The sequence below is a fragment of the Mirounga angustirostris genome, unplaced genomic scaffold (assembly GCF_029215605.1).
Source record: "Mirounga angustirostris isolate CCGP_5_RB_7025 unplaced genomic scaffold, mMirAng1.0.hap1 SCAF_9, whole genome shotgun sequence".
In the NCBI taxonomy this organism is placed as follows: Eukaryota; Metazoa; Chordata; class Mammalia; order Carnivora; family Phocidae; genus Mirounga; species Mirounga angustirostris.
Window position 1 is genome coordinate 143,492,186 of NW_026991717.1, and position 20,778 is coordinate 143,512,963.

Sequence of the window (20,778 nt, forward strand, 5' to 3'; positions counted from 1 at the left end):
GGGGCGGTGAGAGCCCTGCCCGGGGGCCTGTGGGGGGCGAGGCCCCGGCCCCCCAGGGGGTAACGGTTACGCGGTGTACGTGAGGGTCCCAAGACCCAGAAGTCCGCCACGGCTGAGGATCCCAGAACGTGCTGCGTCCAACGCAGAGAGAAGGAAGACGCGTCTAGAACCTCGCGTGACCCCTCAAAGTCAGGGAGCAAACTCCGAGGCGACTCAAACAGGCAACCAGTTGGCAACACAGGTAAGTAAGGAGGCTGGGGACACGGCCAGGTCGGGGGAACAGGGATGGGCCCCGGGTGGTGGCCGCAGCCGGGCTGACCAGGAGTGGCCCAGAGTCGGCAGTGCACTGGGAGAGGACTCTTGCTGGTAGCTGAGCGTGGGAACGCAGGCCCTTGGCGTTCCAGGAAGCACTGGAGCCCGGGGGGGCGGTCGTCGTGGGGTAAGGGCCACCAGAAAGGAGGAAGGGCCTGCTGGGTAGAACTCCAGGCCCAAGGGCTACGTCAGACCCCAAGGCACTGGGGACAGAGCTGGAGGATGCAGAGGGAGACCGGACAGCTACCCTCCGGGGGACCGAGAAGTACCCTCTGTAGTAACAACTCAGCACCGGGGGCAGGGCAGGGCTGGCCGCACGGGAGCCCTCGAGGGCCAGGTTACCTCTGGAGACAGCCCACCCCATCCACAGCCAGCGGGGCCTGGCCAGCCTGACTCCGGGGCCGTCCTACCTGCTCCGCAGAGGCCCGAGGGGCGCCGGCCGGTGTGCATCCAGTCCCTCTTCATCCTCTGCAAGAGCCTCAGGGCCGTCATGGACACCTCGTGGTTCTTCTCCCCAAACTCCAGCAGGTGGGCAAAGCGCGGGATGTACAGGCACGGATCTGCCGCAGACACACGCACCTCAGTGCCGCGCAGGACGCGTCCACCCCCGCGCAGCAGGCCTCGTGGAACGTGCGTGTTCCAGATCTGGGAGGCACACGAAGACCACACAGCGCGATGCCCGCCCTCAGGGTGACCCTCCCAGTCCGTCCACTGCACAGCTTCCCCGACCCTCGGCTGGGGGCTGCTCGCCCACATCCCTCGCACAGCTGCCGCGCGGGGTCACCCCACGTGCTCGTGCACATGCACACACACGATACCCTGCTGCCTTGCGGGGCGTTCTGCGGATCACGACGGAGACAGAGCCTGTTTCTTACCTACTTGCTGGCCCAGTTTACTCTCATGAAACATGAGCTGTATCTTCTGCCCTTATGTCTACAGATGTACAAGCAGCTCTTTAAATGATCGTACGTTCCTCAGCAAGGGAAGGCTCAGGAAGGGCCCGTGCATGCACGCATGCACTCTCCCTCCCTCGTGCCCTGCTCCCTGGACGACCCCTGGCCTGGGCGTCCAGGAGAGTCCAGCTGGCAGGTAACCTCCTGAATTCAGCGGCCTGCTGCGCTGCCGCAGGTGCATGCATGGAAGGAACCGTGCAGGGCCCCCGACAGAACATCAGGGGCGAGACTTGCCTTGGACAGGCTCATTGGAAAAGCCTTGCTGAGGCTTGAAGAGGGGGTGCCCCGAGGGGGCCACAGGCCAGCCAGAAAGCAGGCGTGTGCTGGCAGATGGCGACAGGCAGGACCCTGCTGTCTACCAGCACCAAGCACCCTCCTTCGGGGCCCCAGCCTGATCACTTCTCCCGGCCTCCCGGCATCTACGTGACTGAACTCTGGCCCCTGGAAGCCCCACGTGGGGCTACGAGCACCCCTTCCTCTGCCCGTCTTGGCTCACGTAAAGGACCACGGGAGACGGGCAGCAACAACCGCTGAAGCGGCCTGGGTCCCCAAGGACGGCGAGGACCCGAGGGACATCCCCCACACCGACTGCGGGGGCTGAGCTGGCGAGCAGCTGCCACTCGTCCTCCTTTCCCCAAGGCCCTGGGTGCTGCGGTCTCTGGAAAGGTGGGTCCTGTGCTGGGCAGGCTGGACGTCAGGTGGAACTCTGGCGGGGCAGCACGGCCGAGAGGCGCGGCTCGCCAGCCGGGCACAGTCTCCTGGCGCGTCCGTCTCCAAACTGTCCCGAGCAGCTTCTGGACGTGCAGGTTTGTATTTCAGGAATTCAGCAGCGTCAAAGCTTTCACCTCTAGCTCCGGTGTTTACGTCTCGTCGAAAACAGTTCGAAACCCTAACAGTATTACTTCTGAAATGTTTCTGTTTTCTCCGCATAACACGTCTCCTGGCAACCACATCACAAACAAAACCCCAACCGAACCGAACAAAACCCGTGGCGGAGAGGTGCCGTCGCCCAGACTGCCCAGGCTCAGAAGTGACCGCCTGTGGCGGGAGAGAGGACACGCCAACCAGGTGAGGAAAGCAGACGCGTACAGGGAAGGCACTAAACCCCAACACGTCACACAGCCTAGGCGAGACCCTCTCACCAACCGGAAGCAAAAGGCGAAACCCAGGACAGGCCGTTGACAAGACACTGAAGCGGGAGACGGGCCGTGGCTCGCCACGCAGGAGAGAGGGTGGTGACACGGCTGCAGGGCGCGGGGCAGGGGGCCCTGCGAGGGGCTGGGACGGGGCTTCACGCCAGGGGACAAGCCACCCACAGGAGGCCACGACGCCACGCGCCTGTGGACGCGCCCGGCACGGTGGCAACTGAGCGCCGCACGGGCGCCGCAACGGCCCCCCGAAAGCCACAGCAGCGTGAGACTTGGCACAGCCGCGTCCCACTCGACACACGACACACGCTGAAGGGCCCAGGACAAGACGGCGGACGGGTGAGCGCCGCCACCGGCCCACGGACCCGGTGCCGGGCTTCTCCAAAGCCTCTGCCGCGGGGAGGAGACCCCGAGAACCGCAGAGAGGGAAGCCTCCCAGGGCGCTCTGCCTCCGCGGCCCCTCGCCTCCCACTGCGGCCGGGGCGCCCGGGGGGCTGCCTCGCTGACGGGTCCGGTCCCCGGGCGGGCTCCGCGGGGCGCACGGAGGCCGCTAACTCTCTCCCCCTGCCCGGCTCGAGCTCGGCCTCAGATAAGGCCCCTGAAAACAGACGGAGCGCAACCAACAGGACGGGCCGGACCGGACCGGAGCGGGAGTGGGGTCAGGGCTCCCCGAGGCGACAACAGCGCGCCAGGCGCGCGCACCCCGCCTCCGGAGAGGGCTCGTGAACGACGCGGACACACACGCGGGCGCCGCGCGCGGGGGCTCCCCCGCGCTCCCGCCTGCGCCTCCGCCTGCGCCTGCGCCAGCCCGCGGGGCGGGGCCGCCCGGGCCGCGGGCGCGCACGTCGCCCGCGCGGGGGAAGGGGCGGGGCCGCCCGGGCCGCGGGCGCGCACGTCGCCCGCGCGGGGGAAGGGGCGGGGCCCGCCGTGACGCGGCGTGACGCGGCGGCAGGGCCGGGGGCGGGCCGGACGGCGCCCCCTGCGGCCGCGCGCTGCGGGCTGCGGGCTGCGGGCTGCGCGCTGCGCGCCGGCGGGCGGCGCGGGGCGGGGCGCGGCGCGGCGGCCCGAGGCAGCAGCGCCCGCCGCGACCCCCATGCTGCTGCCCCTGGCCTGTCTGCACGGCCGGGTGGCGCAGTGCCTCACGGCGCTCCTGGTGCTCGCAGAGCCGCCCCCCCGGCCCCGGCGCGGCGCGAGGGCGCACGGCGCACGGCCGGCGCGCGCGGAGGCCGCCCTGCCCGCGAAGATGGCCGCGGAGCTGTACCCGGCCGCCGGCGCCGCGGCCGCCGCCGCCACCGCCACGGACATCGCCAACAGCAACTCCGCCGCCGCCGCCGCCGGCAGGAAGGGCCCACCCAGCGCGCCGCCGCCCGCCCCGCCGCCGCCCGCGCCCGCGCCGCCCGCGCCAGACAACAACAACTTGGAGAGCCCCAACTGGCAGTCCTTCCACCCGACCCTGCGCGAGAGGTGAGCCCGGGCCGCGCCCGCGCCCGCGCCCCGCGCCCCCGCCCCGAGCCCCGAGCCCCATGCCCCATGCCTCTGCCCTTTGCAGGAACGCGCTCATGTTCAACAACGAGCTCATGGCCGACGTGCACTTCGTCGTGGGGCCCCCGGGGGCAGCCCGCAGGGTGCCTGCCCACAAGGTGAGCGGACGCGCGGCCCCGCGAGCAGCGACTGTGCTCTCCTGTGCCCTCCCCCCGGGTGTGGCGTGCTGGCATCCCGTCCTGGCATCCGCTGGGGGCAGGGGGGGCTCAGGGCAGCTTGTGTCTCCGCAGTACGTCTTGGCGGTCGGGAGCTCCGTCTTCTATGCCATGTTTTACGGCGACCTGGCAGAAGTCAAGTCAGAAATCCACATCCCCGACGTGGAGCCTGCAGCTTTTCTGATCTTGTTAAAGTACGTGCGTTGCGTGAGGGCGCGGGGAGGGGGTGGGTGCGGCTGCCTGGCGCGCCCCGTGCAGCCCGTGACGCAGCCCCCACTCTGCCCAGGTACATGTACAGCGACGAGATCGACCTGGAAGCCGACACGGTGCTGGCCACCCTCTATGCTGCCAAGAAGTACATCGTCCCCGCTCTGGCAAAAGCCTGCGTCAATTTCCTGGAGACGAGTCTGGAAGCCAAGAACGCCTGCGTCTTGCTGTCCCAGAGCCGGCTGTTTGAGGAACCGGAGCTGACCCAGCGCTGCTGGGAGGTCATCGATGCACAAGCCGAGATGGCCCTGAGGTCTGAAGGCTTCTGCGAAATCGACTGGCAGACGCTGGAAATCATCGTGACGCGGGAGGCGCTCAACGCCAAGGAGGCGGTGGTCTTCGAGGCCGTCCTGCACTGGGCTGAGGCAGAGTGCAAGAGACAGGGCTTGCCGGTCACCCCGCGCAACAAGAGGCACGTCCTGGGGCCTGCCCTCTACCTGGTCCGAATTCCCACCATGACCCTGGAGGAGTTTGCCAATGGCGCTGCCCAGTCGGACATCCTGACCCTGGAGGAGACCCACGACATCTTCCTGTGGTACACGGCGGCCAACAAGCCGCTCCTCAGCTTCCCGCTGACCAAGAGGAAGGGCCTGGCCCCGCAGCGGTGCCACCGCTTCCAGTCTTCCGCCTACCGCAGCAACCAGTGGCGCTACCGCGGGCGCTGTGACAGCATCCAGTTTGCCGTGGACAGGAGGGTGTTCATCGCGGGGCTGGGCCTATACGGGTCCAGCTCTGGGAAAGCCGAGTACAGCGTCAAGATCGAGCTGAAGCGGCTGGGGGTGCTCCTGGCTCAGAACCTGACCAAGTTTGTGTCGGACGGCTCCAGCAACACCTTCTCGGTGTGGTTTGAACACCCCGTGCAGGTGGAACAGGACAGCTTCTACACGGCCAGCGCTGTCCTGGACGGCAGCGAGCTCAGCTACTTTGGGCAGGAGGGCATGACCGAAGTACAGTGCGGGAAGGTGACCTTCCAGTTCCAGTGCTCCTCGGACAGCACCAACGGGACGGGGGTCCAGGGTGGGCAGATCCCCGAGCTCATCTTCTACGCCTGAACTGCCGAGGGGTGGCCCGGACGCGCTAGGACGCGCACCAGCAGGAGGCCTTTCTCTGCAGCCGGCCCCGCCGGGAAGGGACGTGCAGCAGACTGTGCGACCCCTTCCGCCCCTTGCCGGCTGCCTTACCAACAGCATTAAAGGCTTCGCTTCCTTTCTCTCTCTCTCTCTCTCTCGTTCATAGTCAGCGGCAGCCCAGGGCTGGGAACTCGACGCTCTTCCTACACAGCGAGGGCCAGGGCTTCTGCGTCCCGGCAGCTGGGCAGATCTGGGGGCACAAGGCGGGCTTCCTGCAGGCCCCCACCCTGCGGTGCCCACACCACCTGCTCTGTGGGCCTTGCTGCCCCTCCCACCCCCATGAATTCTCAGCACTACCGCGCTTAACCTAAAACCTTCCCTTCATATCCAGAACTGGGAAAAGGCATCTAAAACAGTCCACGTCTAGCTGCATTTTCATAACAAGGTTTCAATGAAACAAGCTACCGAGAGAGAAACGAGTGAAGGAGCATGAAGCCGAGGCACACGCTTTCCCACGTGTCTATGAACGGCATGTCCCTTCCAGCACACGAAAAAGCCTCCAATGCTAAGCCATGCTTCCTGGTTAGAAACAAACTGCCTCCTAGGGAGGCCCGTCTGTCCCCGTCTGTCGGCTTCCACCGTGGGTCTGTGGCCAGAACACTCTGGAAAAGGCCAGGTGTCTGCTTGTGTCGTGCTTCCTGAGGCATTCCAGCCTCTCAGACAAAGCCCTACTGGAGGACTCCGATTTGAGGGTGGCGGGGTGAGGTGGGGCTCTCTGCAGGCCCCAGATGGCCCCTGTGCAGGCATGCTTCGGGGTAAAGCAGGCTCTCTGAGCCCCTTACCTCTGTTCTCTCAGGCTGCACACTTTGTGGCTGGTTGCTTTGTTTCTGAAAAACCTCAGCTTGACCCCGGAGGGAGGGACCATGTCACTCGGCACAGGGACGTGGCCTCTTGGGGGAGGGTCTTAGCTGGGAGTGGAACCCCCAAGCCTAGTGTAGCTCTGCAGCTGTGCCCCTCTCCTGACCCACCCTGCCAGACCCTGCCTTCCCAGCCCCAGGGTACCATGCTGTGGGTTATCCGGGACTGCACCCCTAGCCCGCCCTCCCTGGCCCTGCACCCTGCCTCCTTGAAACAAAATACACTTGTAGAGAATGATGGGCAAAACGGGGAGCAGCCCCCGCAAGCAGACTGTGAGAACAATCTCTCGGTGAAGCTCCAGGGAAGGCAGAATGGGCTAGGAAAGCACCTCTCCGTCTGCAGAGGTCCTGCCTTCCCCAGGGCACCGGCCACCAGGTGTATTCCTCAAGAGGTGGACAGATGGGTCCCGTTTCCCTCTGTACCCTCCTCCACACCTGCCGGGGACTGACCATGGGCGCTCTGGTTCTAAACCAGAAGTAATCCCCAAACTGTCGGGCTCCCAGCTGCTGCTCGGACGTTTCTTACGACCCGGTGGAGCCCCTGTCCCTGCACGGGACGCCCTCCCACCCGACGTACCGATCGCCGGCGCGTTGATGCACAGTTCTCTTGCCAGAAGAAGGAACGTCTTCCCCAGCACGTACACGTTCACCTGTGAGGAAGAAGCCGCAGCTGAGGACAGCACTGGGATTTGGGAAACGTTTGCTTTTGTTCCTTACGACATGCATTTCACCGTTCAGTCTCTGACAGCCCCCCGCCACCCCGGGCCCACCCTGCTTCCCAATCCCAGGCAGCTTTTTCAGACCCTGCACTGTCTCAGCAACGACTGGATCTGCTACGAGAGAGAATGCTGACGTAGAGCCCAGAGCTCACTGTGTGTCGTTCAGAGTGCTCTGCACACCCTGCATGCTCCCTTGCTGGGGTCCTTGTCTGTGTCCCTGTGGACCAGCTCTGTCATGGCCGTGGGTCTCTGCAGGCCTCGGTGACCCCTCCCCCCACCCCCATCAAGTCCAAATTGGCTGTGGAGTCCACCGCCTAACCAGGCTGCTTGCAACTGAACACAGGGTCAAGGACTCTAGGGTGCAGACCTCCAGTGCGGCTGAGCCTGGGGTTGTCCTAAGAGCCGGTCCTGTGCTGACCAAGCCTGGGGGGGTAGGAGGGCTGTGGGGAGGGGATTCTGAGCTGTGTTTGAGGACAGGCGTGGCAGAAGCTGTTCTGCTTGGATAAGGTGCAGATTTGGGAGAAGCCCAGGCTTAGCCCCTTCCGCCTGAGCTGGAGAGGCCTGCCCTGCCCCTGGGACTCGCAGGCCTCAGTGTCCTGGCCCTGGCCCCCTGCCTCTGGTCTCCCTGTAGAGTCCCTCTGCCTTATCAGCCTGGCCTGAGGTCCTGGATGAGGGCCCCTTAGCCTCACGCCCAAAGAAGCCACCAGAAAAGACTGCGAAGAAGCACCAAGAGCGGCCATCGGGGGCTCTCAGGCAGCACAGGTGGGCGTCTGCGGCCCTCAGGGAGGGCTAAAGAATGGTACAAAGTCCGCTTGGAGGAGATGGAGGGTGTGGTGCGGGGGGCCTGCACTCCACACCCAGGCCTCCTCCTCCAGGAAGCCCCCCTCATAGGGCAGGTGGCTCACAGAGCTTGCCTTCGGAAGGGATTCTGCCCCTGGCCTGCCCACCAGAGTGCACTCACAGTGTGTGAGCGTGTGGAAGCGTGCATCTTCTAGGAACACCCCACGCTCCTGCGTCTTCACCCTCCCGACTTCATGCCCCTTTGGGCCAGAGTGGAACTCACCTGCCCCGCAGTGTGCTGCCCCCTCCCCCGCACTGCAGCACCTCCCCTCCCCACCCGCCCCCTCCCCACCTCCCACCTCCCTGACCCTGTCCCAGGCACGTGGAGACCTGGATGCTGCAGAGAAGGGCTCTCTGGAAAGGTCGAATGTTTAAGGGCCATGCTTGTACAATGCATGTGGTTACTGCCGGAGACGCTGACGTTCGTCGGCAGGCATGAGAAACAGTGACGTGGGCTCTGCGGACCCCTCCCTGCGTTTGTGGCTCGTCTCCGTGGAGGTGGCCGGCCAGCCTTCCCGCTCCTGTCCAACGGGCAGACGGGCTCTGCACGAAGACGGCCCTGAGTGGCCCTGTGCCAGCCACGGCTTCGTGGGGTGCCAGGACCCCCCACCCGGTTCCTGCCAGGGGTGCTCAGCAGGAGCTGAGCCCTGAGCCTGTGTCAGCCCTTGGCGGCCCTGCACTAGCTCCCTGTGTCCTTGCTGGGAAGGCCCAGGAGGGGACAGGCTGTGAGGCCACACCCTGACCGTACACCGCACGTGGAGCACTGGGCTTCCATGATTCCAGCAGGTTATTATTAGCGTGGCCACAGACTGTTTCAGCAGGGCTCCTGAGAGATGCCATTTATAAAGACAGCTGGGAGAGCAGACACACAGGCAGCATGTGGCTTACACGGAAGTCGAGCTGTGTCAGCACGGGGGGCCCTGTGCAAGCTTTCCTCAAAGGCGTGGGATCTTTGTGAGTCCCGCACGCACCCTTCATACTGTGGTCACTTCTGTTCTCCGTGACCCCCTGCTCTTTCCGAGTCCCCCGTGGAGCGATCCCTCCGCCTGCCCCGGTCCCGTCCCCAGGGATGGGACACATGCAGAACCTTGACGGCCCCCCCCCCGTAAGTGTCCCGTCCACACAGGTGTCCTTCCTGCTGGGTCTTTTTCCATCACCTTCAGTAGTTTGCAAACAAGAGATGCAACAGAAAATGCTTTCCTGGTACCCAGACGGGGTCCCCAAATAGACTATAATGTGGCTTTTTATACTGTTGAAGATCCATGCATATGAGTCCCTTTGTTTTTCTCTCAAAGCATCTCCCCTCAGACCAATTTCACCTGGGTCTTTCCACTGGCTCTGAGGCCGGGGCCACCCAGCCCCCAGGGCAGCGCTGTGACCCTGTGTTTACGCCCCCCCCCCCCACCGGTTTTGAAACAGACCACACCCCGGTGTGTCCTCTGTTCTGTGGACCAGCCTCCAGCCTGGGTAGCACAAACCCCAGTCCCAGCCTCCCTTGGGAACGGGGCTCAGGAAGGAAACCAGTCTACCTGGAGCAGGTCACTGAGGTCGAGGAGCATGTCTGTGGCAGGAGTCAAGGAATGTCTGCACCCAAGCCCACAGGCTCCGGCTGCCCAACCCCTTCCCTGAGGCGCAGACGGAATATGTGGCACAGGACCCTGGTGTGAATCCGAGTTCGGCACGGATCCCCCAGGAGGAGTGAGGCATCGGGCTGACTGGAACCTGTGGACCACTCCCAGGGCCAGTGGCAGAGCCCTCAGAGTACGCGTGGCCTTCACAGAGCAGCCCCCCGCCCGTGGGGCACGCCCAGAAGCATGGGACGCTCACGCCATCCCTCGAGCAGCCACTGAGAGCCCGCCAGGCACAGCGTGTGGCATCTGCCCCGTGGCGCGTGGCTCCTGGGGGACAGACACGCACAGTGGGCCACCTTTGGTGGCCGGCGGGCACCTCCACGGTGCCGGTGCTGGAGGGGACAGCCACGGGGACTCTGGGACCCGTCCTCACCCTTCGGCAGGTGATTAAGGAGTAACCAGATTAAGTCTCCGTGATCTGGCACCCAGCGGGACACACGCACCCACACGCCGAGTGAGGCACCTGGTCGGGCGCAGCGAGACGTCACGTTGCTCACAGGTCTGCCGTGGCTTTGAGACGGTAACGGGAGTCAGACCAGACCCGGTGTCGGGGGCGAGACCCTGGCCCAAACACAGAAGAAGAAAGAAGTCCCCGATGCCACAGGTCCGCGAGGTCCCAGACACCCCACCACGACCTCTAAGGTCCTGAATAAAAGGCTCCCCGTTTCTCGGTCCCTGAAGGCACGCGCTCGGGCGGGAGGGTCGCCACAAGACGACAGAAGGTGCAGGTGCAGACTGACCCGCTCGCTGGCGGGACCAGGTGCGGAAAGAAGAGCAGGGAGCAGAAGGAGCCGTCCTACGGGAGCGAGCGGAAACCCGTGGTGTCGAGACAGACGCACGAGCCCAGGCCCGGAGGCAAAGCTCCAGAGACGTAAACGGGTCAGTGGCTGCCAGGGGTGGGGGCGGGGCCCAGGGACAAACAGGGCAGTTAGCCTCCATATGATGTCACAGCCACGGGCACCGAGGGCACAGGACGGGCAGGTGCCCGGTGAGCCGCCATCATGGCAACACGGGGCCCCCACCGACGGGGACACCCAGCACAGCTGTGCAGGCGTGGACCGGGAAACTCTGTGTGCGCACTGGGGGGCGATGGGGAAGTCCGCACCGTTCTGCCTTTAACCTACAACTGCTCTGAGAGATGAAGTCTGTTCAAAAGATAAAATAAAAGCCAAGTAACGGGTAGAAGTTTTGAACAGACACTTCAAGAGAAGCATAGCGTTCATGAGCACATGACAAGAACCCGCCCTCGTTAGTTATCCGAGAAATGCTGACAAAGTGCCCCCCAACGGCACCAAATGCTGGCAAGGATGGGGGCCACCCCAACCCACGCACCTGCCGGCGGGGTACCACGGAACAACCGCTTTGGAGAAAGGCCACAGCTTCCTGTAACCCTGACCACACACCTGCCTGTGACCAGCTACTCCGCACCAAGGTATTTACCCACGGACACGAAAGCCCGCGTCCACGCACGAGCCTCACACCAACAGCCAAAGGCACGGAGGGCCCAGATGTCCACCGACAGCAGAACCCGTGGCCGGTCACACGTTCCTACAATGGAGCGACCATTTCATGGTACACACAACATGGACGGGTCCAAAAGCTTGCCTAGTGACACAAATCTTACAGACCAGGGCTTCCCATTACCGGACGCTCAGAACAAGCCAGACTAACCGATGGGAGTCCTCGGACAGTGGGTGCCTCAGGGGCAGGGGGCGGCCTGACCAGAAGGGCCGCAGGCTGGTGTCGCCCAGATCCTGCTGGGAGGTCTGGTTGCAGAGATGCACACATATGGCAAAACTCCCCAAATGGTACCACTGATACTTGTGTCTTTTGTTTTATGCCAATTTTCCCACAAAAGGGAAACGAGCAACGTAGCAAATACCAGAATCTAGTTGTTAATGACCTGCCAGCTGAAGGGCCTGTGGGGAACAGCAGAGGGCTGTGCCAGGAAGTGCGAGGCTGGGGTGTCCACTGTGTGGTCCTTCGACCCTGCCGGGGGTCTGAGAGTCCCCACGGTAAAATGATGGGGGAAGTGCGCGTATCTTACAGAGGAGACTGGACTTCACGTCGTACCCGTGTGGACAGGCCTGGCGTCCTTGAGACGCTAGAGGTGGTAGGGCACGTGGCCACCTGGACGCAGTGGCAGGCTCAACCGCGTGCATCCCTACGTGGGCGTCCACATTCCCCTCGTGACCTGCCTGGGGCCCAAGCCTGCTCATGCCCTCGGGGCCCGGCCCACGGCAGCTCCCCCGACTCATGGGCCTTTAGGGGTGTTCTGGTGGCTTTGGAAAGTCTTCTGTCTGGCCTGGCCAGTGGGCCTGTGTCTCTCCCTTTTTGCTAAGTAGCTGCTTCTAACCTTCCTGGCACAGGGACGCCAACCAGACGTCCAAATTTGCTGGAATCCTAAAAAAGTCAGCACGGACGAGGCCTGTCTGCTGGTGCCAGGCGCAAGCACATCTGCTCTGATGGCCTCCCTCCTGGTCCCTGACCTGCCCTGCCCGGTGGGACTTCCGCTCAGCGAGCACCAACTCGGAGTGCCGGCCCTCGAAGAGACGCGTAAACGCAGAGAACGGTGGCGCACAAAACACCGTCAGAAGATTCTAGACACTCCTGAGAGTCCAAACGGACCAGAACGCAGGGGGCTCCTGCAGACCACCAGCGGGCTTTGGGCAAGTGTGCCCGGGCCGGCACTCCCAGCCGTCACGCCAGGGCCCTCAGGACACCATCTGGCTGGTCTGCGTGCGGCTTCCGAAGAACCATCAGACTTGACTTAAACTCAGGCCCGTTTTCAGTAAGTAGAAAGGTAGACGGATTTAAAGGCAAAAGCACACGAGATTTCTGGACAGCCTCGCGCCGCGCCCTGCGTCAGGGTGCCCGAAGGGAAAACCAGACAAACAGCGCTGACGTCCAGTCCAACAGAAGGTCTGGCAAGTGGTGCGTGTGCTTCCAGCAGACGAGGGTGGGGACGGCGGGGTGGCCACGCTACGAGCCGGCACCGCCACTCCCAGGCCCGGCGGAGAGACAGGGAGGCCGGGAGCGGCGGCAGGGTCAGCACCAAGAGTGAACCCCTGCGCCTCACGCAAGAGGATGACCTGCCCAGCAGCGTCCACTGTGCACCGTCCAGCCCACACCCCCTTCCGCAGGCAGCTCCGCTGGGACTCAACTTTGCCCAGGCAGCCACACCACGTGGCACTTATTTACAGACCTAGCAGGTCTCTGTTTGGAGAGGCGCTCACAGCCAAGCCCCCACGAGGACAGAGGCCACCAGGAACCCTCAACGCCCTGCCCACTGCGCGAGCTGCGCCTGGCAGAAGAGCGAGTACCCTGCAGGGCGCCGGCGCCCGCTCTCCGCGACCGCTCAGCGCGCACACACACACACACACCGGCGCCCGCTCCCTGCGCACACTCAGCGCACACACACATGCACACGCAACACCAGCGCCTGCTCCCCGCGCACAAGCACCGGCGCCCACTCCCCATGCACACTCAACACACACGCACACACCGGCTCACGCTCCCCGCGCACACTCAGCGCGCACACGCACACACACACCGGCGCCCGCTCCCCGCGCACACTCAGCGCACACACACATGCACACGCACACACCAGCGCCTGCTCCCCGCGCACACGCACCGGCGCCTGCTCCCCGTGCACACTCAGCACACGCACACGCACCGGCTCACGCTCCCCGCGCACACACACACACGCACACGCACACACCGGCTCACGCTCCCCGCGCACACTAGGCACACACACACACCGGCGCCCGCTCCCCGCGCACGCTCAGCGCGCACACGCACACACACACCGGCGCCCGCTCTCCGCGCACACTCAGCGCACACACACACGCACACACACCGGCGCCCGCTTCCCGCGCATGCTCAGCGCGCACACGCACACACACACACACACACCGGCTCACGCTCCCTGCACACACTCAGCACACACACACACGCACCCACACCGGCTCACGCTCCCCGCGCACACTCAGCGCGCACACGCACACACACACACCGGCGCCCACTCCCCGCGCACACTCAGCACACACACACATGCACACACACCGGCGCCCGCTCCCCGCGCACGCTCAGCACACACACGCACACACACCGGCTCACGCTCCCCGTGCACTCAGTGCACACACGCACACACACACCAGCTCACGCTCCCCATGCACACTCAGCGCACACACGCACACACACACACCGGTGCCCGCTCCCCGCGCACGCTTATCCTGCTCCCAGAACAGTCCACGTCCCCAGCACAGTGCACCTGCCCCCCGAGACAGGGCCTGGCGGGGGTGTCCTGTGGTGGGGTCTCCCTTGTATAGTTACTCTCCAGATAATCGACACAGGCCACCATCATCACTCTGCATGCCGTTCCCACAGTCCGGAGGTGCCTGCAGCCCACCCTCCCGGCTCCATGCCAGGGCCCGGGCCAGGAAGCGGTGTGAGAAGGGCCTCGGGCCGGATCCCAGTCAGCCGCGTGCACCGGCCCACCAGTGCCCTGCCTCCCGGACTGCTGGGGGAGGGCAGAGCTCGGGCCCGCAGCCCCGGCACGCAGAGACAGTCCCCCCTGTGCTGCCGGCTGCCGGCTGAGCACACCTGCGCGTGGGGCTCAGGCTCAGCGAGGCGCTAAGCACATGAGCCCTGGTGCAGCCCGCACTCGGGCATCCCGCTGACCACCGTGCTGCGGCTGTCCGCTCCTCGCTGGCTGGCGGCAGGCCAGCATCTCTGGCTGGGGGGCTCCGGGAAGGTCAGCACTCCTGATGCCAGGAGCTGCTGTGGCTGAGAAGAGGGAAGGAGGGGGAGGGAGGCCGGAGCGGGAAGCTGCAGCCTGGTGGCCACGGGGAGAGCCATGGGGAGAGCCACGGGGAGTCCAGGCAAGGAGGGAGCAAGGCCTGACTTCGGTCAGGAAAGGCTCACCCGCGGCTTGAGGCAAACCACCCAGGGCCCAGCCGCAGAAAGAGCCGTCGGGGTGAATGCCAGGCTAGGAGGGGCTGCGGCTCACCGCCACGAGAGTGTGCAACGTCGCCCTCCAGCAGGACGCACAGGAGGACAAGCCAAAAAGCCAGATACGACGCAGGAGAGCAACTGGGAGTCACGCCTGTGGGGAAGACCCTCAAAAGAAGGAGGGCCAAGCACGAGGCCTGGGGCGCACACAGTCCTGCTGGGAGGAAGGTGAGCTTAAGGTTGCGGGCGTTTCCCAGACAGCCAGGCTCAAGGGGCCGACCGCCAAGAGCAGGCAGAAGTGGGCTGAAGGGCGTGCGTACAGGCTCCCTGCAGACCGTGCCCAGCAGCAGTGAGCGTGGCAGGGCAGGAAGAGCGGGAACAGGGGGGAAGAAAGGGCCTGAGGTGAGCGCACAGCCAAGTCTAACGGTGAGGGGGCCAGCCTAGCTCCCCGCTCTCCGCCTGCCTGCCACAGGATGTGAAACCCCCTCGGGGGAACAATTACACACAGGCCCCACAGTTTTTCAAACACAATATCCATCAATTCAATAAAAACTTACCCAGCATGACAACAGGCAAGACCAAATAAATACCCCCAACCAGTAAAAACAGAACCACCAATGACCCTCCCGTGGGCTATTAAAGACTTTCGTGTAACTTACGAGATGGGGAAATTTACCAAAGACTTAGAATCTGATAAACAGTGATAATTGAAGTTAGGAAGTTACTTAACAGATAGGTTTAAGACGCGGTTACACACAGCCAAGGAAAGGCCGAGGGAACTCAGGTCACTGGAGAACACTCAGACTGAAATGGAGAGAGAAGGAAAACAAACAGAACGGGAACCACAAAACCCAAGGTGGGATGGGATGCTGTGCGTGGGCCTGGAGCCCAGAAGGGAAAGGGGGGGGCACACACCGGACCGGACACCACGCTGCCCCTGACTCGCCCAGAACAAAATACGTGAAGCCACCAATTCTAGAAGCTCTACAAACAAAAGGACAAAGATACCCCCTCCCAGCAGGCAGTGAGGGGAGCTGAGTTCCTTGACAAGTGATGAGAAGATGCAGAGTCCCCTGGACCCTGGACCCTGGACAGGACAGGGAGCCGGGGAGCAGGGTGGCCGGCAGGCGCCGCAGAAACGACTGCCAGCCACTCCGAACATCTGCCGAGTGAAGATGTTCCACACAAATCAGAGCGGAGAGAATCTTTCCAGCAGGCAGACCAAACACGGAGGAGAATGGTCCGGACCAACGCACAAAATCAGGATGGGAAGGGTGACGACGGGGAAGTGTGAGCGAGCCTCCGGGATCAGGCAGCGGCGGCCACGCTGAGGCAGCGCCGTGGGGTCCATGTGGTTCGCGTGGCCTGGGGGGTGGGTGCTGCAGCTGAGGCAGAATCTGCAAAGTCATGGCACAGGATGGAACCACTAGGGTGGTGGGCAAAACGGTGACAAGTACATGCAGAACAGACAAGCTGTTTAAAGGAAAACAGGACAAAACACCTGACTTCTCTGACAGGTGGTGAGAAGGAGAGAACAAAAGACAAATGGAACGAACAGAAAAACTGGTGGAATTAAACACAAATATAGCAATAAGACGTTTAATATTTTAAGACTGGATTAAAAAATCAGAGACACACACACAATTATATGTTGCTCACAACAGACAGTCTGAACTATGTCAGGAGGGACTGGATCTCAAGATGGAAGAGATGGACCGCGCACACACGAAGCGAGAGAGCAGGCGTCCTTGGGCCGCGTCAGATGCGGGAGAATCGCGGGGAGAGGTGCTCGGTCATCAGGGGACGTTCTGTGAGGCTCAGAGTCATCTCCCCCAGGGGACAGACCGTGTCCGGGCTGCATCCTCCCAACAAGGCCGCCCCAGCACAACGGGACCCGGCGGGGTTGGGGGAAAGACGTGAGAGGCTCAGCGCTCTCCTTCTGGTGCGGCAGGCAAATGTCAGCAGGGACGAGGTGGCCGTGACCTGATCGGTATTCCAAGAGCACTCTGCCCAGCAACCACGGACATGCATTCTCCCGAAACGTACCAAGCGGACCGTGCGCTGAGCTGTGAATCAAGGCACAGGAAATGTGGGACCGCGTTTGGTGGATTCCCCGGGCCCACACACAGCTGCGCTGGAAACTGATCATACAAAGATAACTACAAAACCCCCAACTGTTCTCAAAATACACAGTAGACTTGTACGGGACTCAGGGACCTGAGACAAAGTAACAATGTCAATTAGAAAATATTCTGGAGCAGAGTGATGATAAGAAGGGGACACATCAAAGCTGCGTGATGTCACTAAGCTCTGTCTAGAGGGAAATTCAGAGTCTCAAGTGCTGTTATTAGAAAAACAGAAAGACTACAATCAAGAACCTGAGCATCCGTCTTAGGAAGCGAGAAAACTAGTAAGTCAAACCCAAAGAAAACAGAGAAAGAGGAAAAACAGAAAGAAATCAATGACACAGAAAATAAGCACGCACCACAGGTCAATGACCAAGCAGAAGTCTGGCTCCTCAGGAGGACACCGGGGCGCCCCCACCGCGGGCGGGCACAACCGCCTGGTGGTGCCGCACATGGTTCAACACGGAGCGCCAACGACATCCTGCGCACGCACCTGCACCCCCTGAACCGCCCAGACCGCAGACCGTGCGGCCAAGAGATGGGGGCTTTGGGGTGGGGCTGCTTCCAGGTGACAGGGCGAGGGCCCTGCTGAGTCGTGGGCTCTACTGGGTGAACTGCGCGGTATGTGGGTTATGTCTCCATAAAGCCACCACCCAGAAAAAAAAGACTCCTAAAGCCGGCAGCACCCCAGCAAGGCGGAGCAAAGGAAAAGGAGGCAGAGCCACCCGCGGGAGACGCGGAAGGGGGCGTCCACCGTGGTGGCAGGGTGCCAAGCAGGCGTAACGACTCTATGCCAACACAGGTGGGGTCTGAAATCACGTGAACGGTGCCTTGCCAAAGGAAACGGAGCAGAACTGACAAACAGGCACCAAGTCTGAACGCTGCCGTGCGTGCTGCCGAAATGGAATCCGTAATTGCCACACTGCCACGAAAACGCTAAAGGCCCAGAGGGCTTCGCGGTGGATTCCCCCAGACGCCTAATGAAGAAACAGGGCTGACGGCCTCCAAGCCACCGGGTGCCGCATCCCCGACAAGGATGCGCCAAGAAGAACCGGAACACCCCGATAAAGGGTGTCTGCCGGGGCCCGCAGACTTGCACAGTGGGCGTGGGCAGCGCCATCCGTGGCCCGGGCACAGCCAAGGACGCCTCCCTCAGGGGCACACACACCACGGGGGTGACAGGCACACAGATCAGAAGGGCTGAGCTAGAGTTGGCCGCACACGGGTACGCTAAGGAAGATTACGTGAGATTAATAACTGAATTTTGTAGTATTGGACATAACGTCAATGTACGAAACTGGACTGTCCCTGTCTGCATCACCAACAAGAGGCCATCGACGTTCGTGCCAACACTCGCTCAGGAATAAAGCGAACAAAGCACGGGAAAGGCCCCTTGTCCAAAGTAACACAAGGCCGCCGCAAGTAGGGAACCCCGGAAGAAACAACAGATAGTCAATGATCGGAAGAATCAGTATCGTTCACATCAATGTCTTTTTCAATCCCCCACAAGTGGACCCATAAACCCCAATCAAAAAATCACACAAGATTTCTCACAGGAATAGACCATCTGATTCAAAACCTTGCACAGAAGGACAGAGGGCCAAGGACAGTGCAGACGCCCGAGGCAGCAGGTCCTCGGATGCATGCCCGAGCCACGGTTCTAGCAGTCTGCTATTGGCCCATGGGCAGGCGAGCGGACCCCAGGAGGGCTCTGAGACGCCGGCGGCAGACCCTCGCGCACCGCGTGCTGGATGGCCCTCGCAGAGAAGCAAACCCGACCCCTCCTCAGAAATCCCAAACTCCAGGCTGCCTGGGTGGCTCAGCAGTTAAGCGTCTGCCTTCGGCTCGGGTCCTGGGATCGAGCCCCACATCCGGCTCCCTTCTCCGCGGGAAGCCCGCTTCTCCCTCTCCCCCTTCTTGTGTTCCCTCTCTCGCTGTGTCTCTCTCTGTCAAACAGATAAAATCTTTTTTAAAAAAATTCTCAATGGTCTGTTTAAAAAAAAAAAGAAAGAAATCCTAAACTCCAAGGGGACCCGTAAAACCGAAAGCTCCTGGAAGGGACCCCACGAGAGTACTTCCACGACCTGGGGCAGGCAAACTGGTGCACACATCAGCCGTAAAGGACAAGACGTGAAGATGGCCCTCGCTAAGAGTTCTGCCCACGGGAAGGTCCCACAGAACGGACGCAGCCGGGAGGGGAGGCTACTTGCCACGCAGACACCTGGCCCGCGCCTGGACCCAGGACACAGCTGTGCACACTGCTCGGGGCAGGACTGACCTCCTGGCCAGCAGCCCCCAGGGCTCCAGAAGCCCCCGGCTGGCCAACACGCGGTGCAGGCACCACGTCAGCGCCTAGCGGCTTTGGATCTGCAACTTCCTGTGCCCAGTGACGCCGGCCGCCTCTCACACGTGCCAGCCAGCCGTCCCGCGGCCTTCTTTCAACCACGGGCCCCGTCAGCTACACAGACACCCAGTGGGGCCCGTCACAGGAGTGAGCTCCCGGTGAGCACGGACTCCGGGGCTGACAGGCCCACACAGGTTCATCGGTGTAACCGACGCACCATCTGGGGGAGGGGGGTGTCTGCGCCGGGGGAGGACGTGCGTGGGGGGTGGGGCTCTCCCACAATCTCACTGTGAACCGAAAACTCATCTAGAAAATCGTCATTTAAAAACATTTTCTTGGGCGCCTGGGCGGCTCAGTCGTTAAGCGTCTGCCTTCGGCTCAGGTCATGATCCCAGGGTCCTGGGATCGAGCCCCGCGTCGGGCTCCCTGCTCCTTGGGAGCCTGCTTCTCCCTCTGCTTCTCTCTCTCTCTCTCTCATGAATAAATAAATAAAATCTTTAAAAAAAATAAAAACATTTTCTTTAAACTCCTTGGTTGTCCTTGGAGACACACAGGGAGGGGCAGAGGGAAGCAGGTAAAGGTGGGCTGGGGGCTGGTGGCAGGAGGGACAGTCCCGGCCTGTACTGCCCTCTGAACAAGCAAGAAACAGGGTCGTCAGACGAACGTGAGGAGGGGACACGCAGTGGCTGGAGTCACAGAAGTCAGACTCTGGAAGCCCAGCCCCGGCCCGCGAAGCAAACTCCTCCCACAGCCCCGGGGGACGAGGGTCTGCAGGCGGCGGTGTGCGTACCCGTCCCCCGCCGCCAGGCCCCCGTGGGTGCTGGCAGCCGCAGGCGAGAGGCCACCCCGCACACACAGCTTCCAGGCTCAGGCCTGCCGGCAGCTCGGTGGCACCCCATAAACATCAAAGGCTTCAACACCAGCCGTGGTGGCAAGACCCCCCCTCACTGGTGCGCACAGACCCGCCTGGCTGCCGCCCTAACGCTTCTGCCCAGGGACGGCGGGCTCGGCTCCTGTCTGGCGCCCCCACCTCGGGCGACAGTGACCGCACCGCTGGGCCGAGTGGGGACTCTGCCGTAGTAAGAAAGGCTCCCCCACAGGGGCCCTGCCCTCTCCCTCCCGCCACAGCGCCCGCCCGCGGCACCCCACTGCTCTTCCCGCGGCCAGCGTGCCGTCCAGTGGTCGGCACCTGCTTCTCCCACGGGAGCTTCTGCTCTGAGCCCCACGCTTTGGACAGATCCCAGAGCCTGGCCTGCACACCAGGTCCTGCTCCCTGGTGCTGCCGTGAACGCGGGGGCAGAGCCCACCGGCCCTCGAGCTCCGTGCACCTGCTCAGCGACGTCAGCGCCACACACAGGTTTTGGGGGGAGCAGAGCACAACAAAGGCCAGGCAGGCACGTCCGAGCAGCGGCGGGGTCTGGCGGGGTGCCGGGATGGGACCCCGAGGCCCATCCCCACTTCGAGCGTTCACCTGCTTCGGGCACTTTATGCTGGAACCACACGTTTCCGAAATACGTTTTAAGGACAGATTCTCCTGTTGAGGGCTGCCCAAGCGGAAGGGCAGCCGAGACGCCCAGCCATGCACGCTGCCACCAGGAGCCTTCCAGCAGCCCACGTAACAGGAACCACGCTGGGGCCGTAAGCCAGTGACGGCGGCCTGTGACGGGGACACAGACGCCGCGAGAGGTGCCCAGACGGGACTGCTGCCCCCAGAGAGACGCGGGCACCACTCCCCCCAGAACGGGACATCACCGACAGACAGGAAGCGCTCAGAGGACACAAAGAGCTCCTCCAGCTGGAA

At 62.9% G+C, this 20,778-nt stretch overlaps 2 protein-coding genes across 14 annotated transcripts in view; one reads left to right on the forward strand and one right to left on the reverse strand.

Annotated features, from left to right (window-relative positions):
* The window catches only part of BRF1 (BRF1 RNA polymerase III transcription initiation factor subunit), a 57,187-nt gene that overhangs the window by 17,054 nt on the left and 19,355 nt on the right, over positions 1 to 20,778 (reverse strand). For 11 of the 13 annotated variants that reach the window (XR_010405348.1, XR_010405347.1, XM_064571704.1 and 8 more), the window contains 4 exons: positions 9,453 to 9,484; positions 8,254 to 8,466; positions 6,942 to 7,014; positions 723 to 872 (listed from right to left, as the gene is read on the reverse strand). Coding sequence is in view for 11 of the 13 variants with exons in the window: in XM_064571704.1 (XP_064427774.1) it covers positions 723 to 872; positions 6,942 to 7,014; positions 8,254 to 8,466; positions 9,453 to 9,484 (468 nt within the window). In the remaining 2 variants the exon portion in view is untranslated. The remainder of the gene's footprint in view (positions 1 to 722; positions 873 to 6,941; positions 7,015 to 8,253; positions 8,467 to 9,452; positions 9,485 to 20,778) is intronic. The other 2 variants (XM_064571707.1, XM_064571708.1) reach the window with 1 other exon arrangement.
* Positions 3,441 to 5,593, forward strand: BTBD6 (BTB domain containing 6). The gene is made up of 4 exons (XM_045901655.3): positions 3,441 to 3,877; positions 3,963 to 4,053; positions 4,186 to 4,304; positions 4,397 to 5,593. The coding sequence occupies exons 1-4, from the start codon at positions 3,507 to 3,509 to the stop codon at positions 5,427 to 5,429; spliced, it is 1,614 nt and encodes a 537-aa protein (XP_045757611.1). The 5' UTR covers positions 3,441 to 3,506; the 3' UTR covers positions 5,430 to 5,593.

Coding starts and splice junctions, on each gene's coding strand:
- BTBD6 (XM_045901655.3), top strand. CDS start 3,507: ATGCTGCTGCCCCTGGCCTGTCTGCACGGCCGGGTGGCGCAGTGCCTC. Junction 4,054..4,185: donor GCAGGGTGCCTGCCCACAAG/GTGAGCGGACGC, acceptor GTGTCTCCGCAG/TACGTCTTGGCGGTCGGGAG. Junction 4,305..4,396: donor GCTTTTCTGATCTTGTTAAA/GTACGTGCGTTG, acceptor CACTCTGCCCAG/GTACATGTACAGCGACGAGA.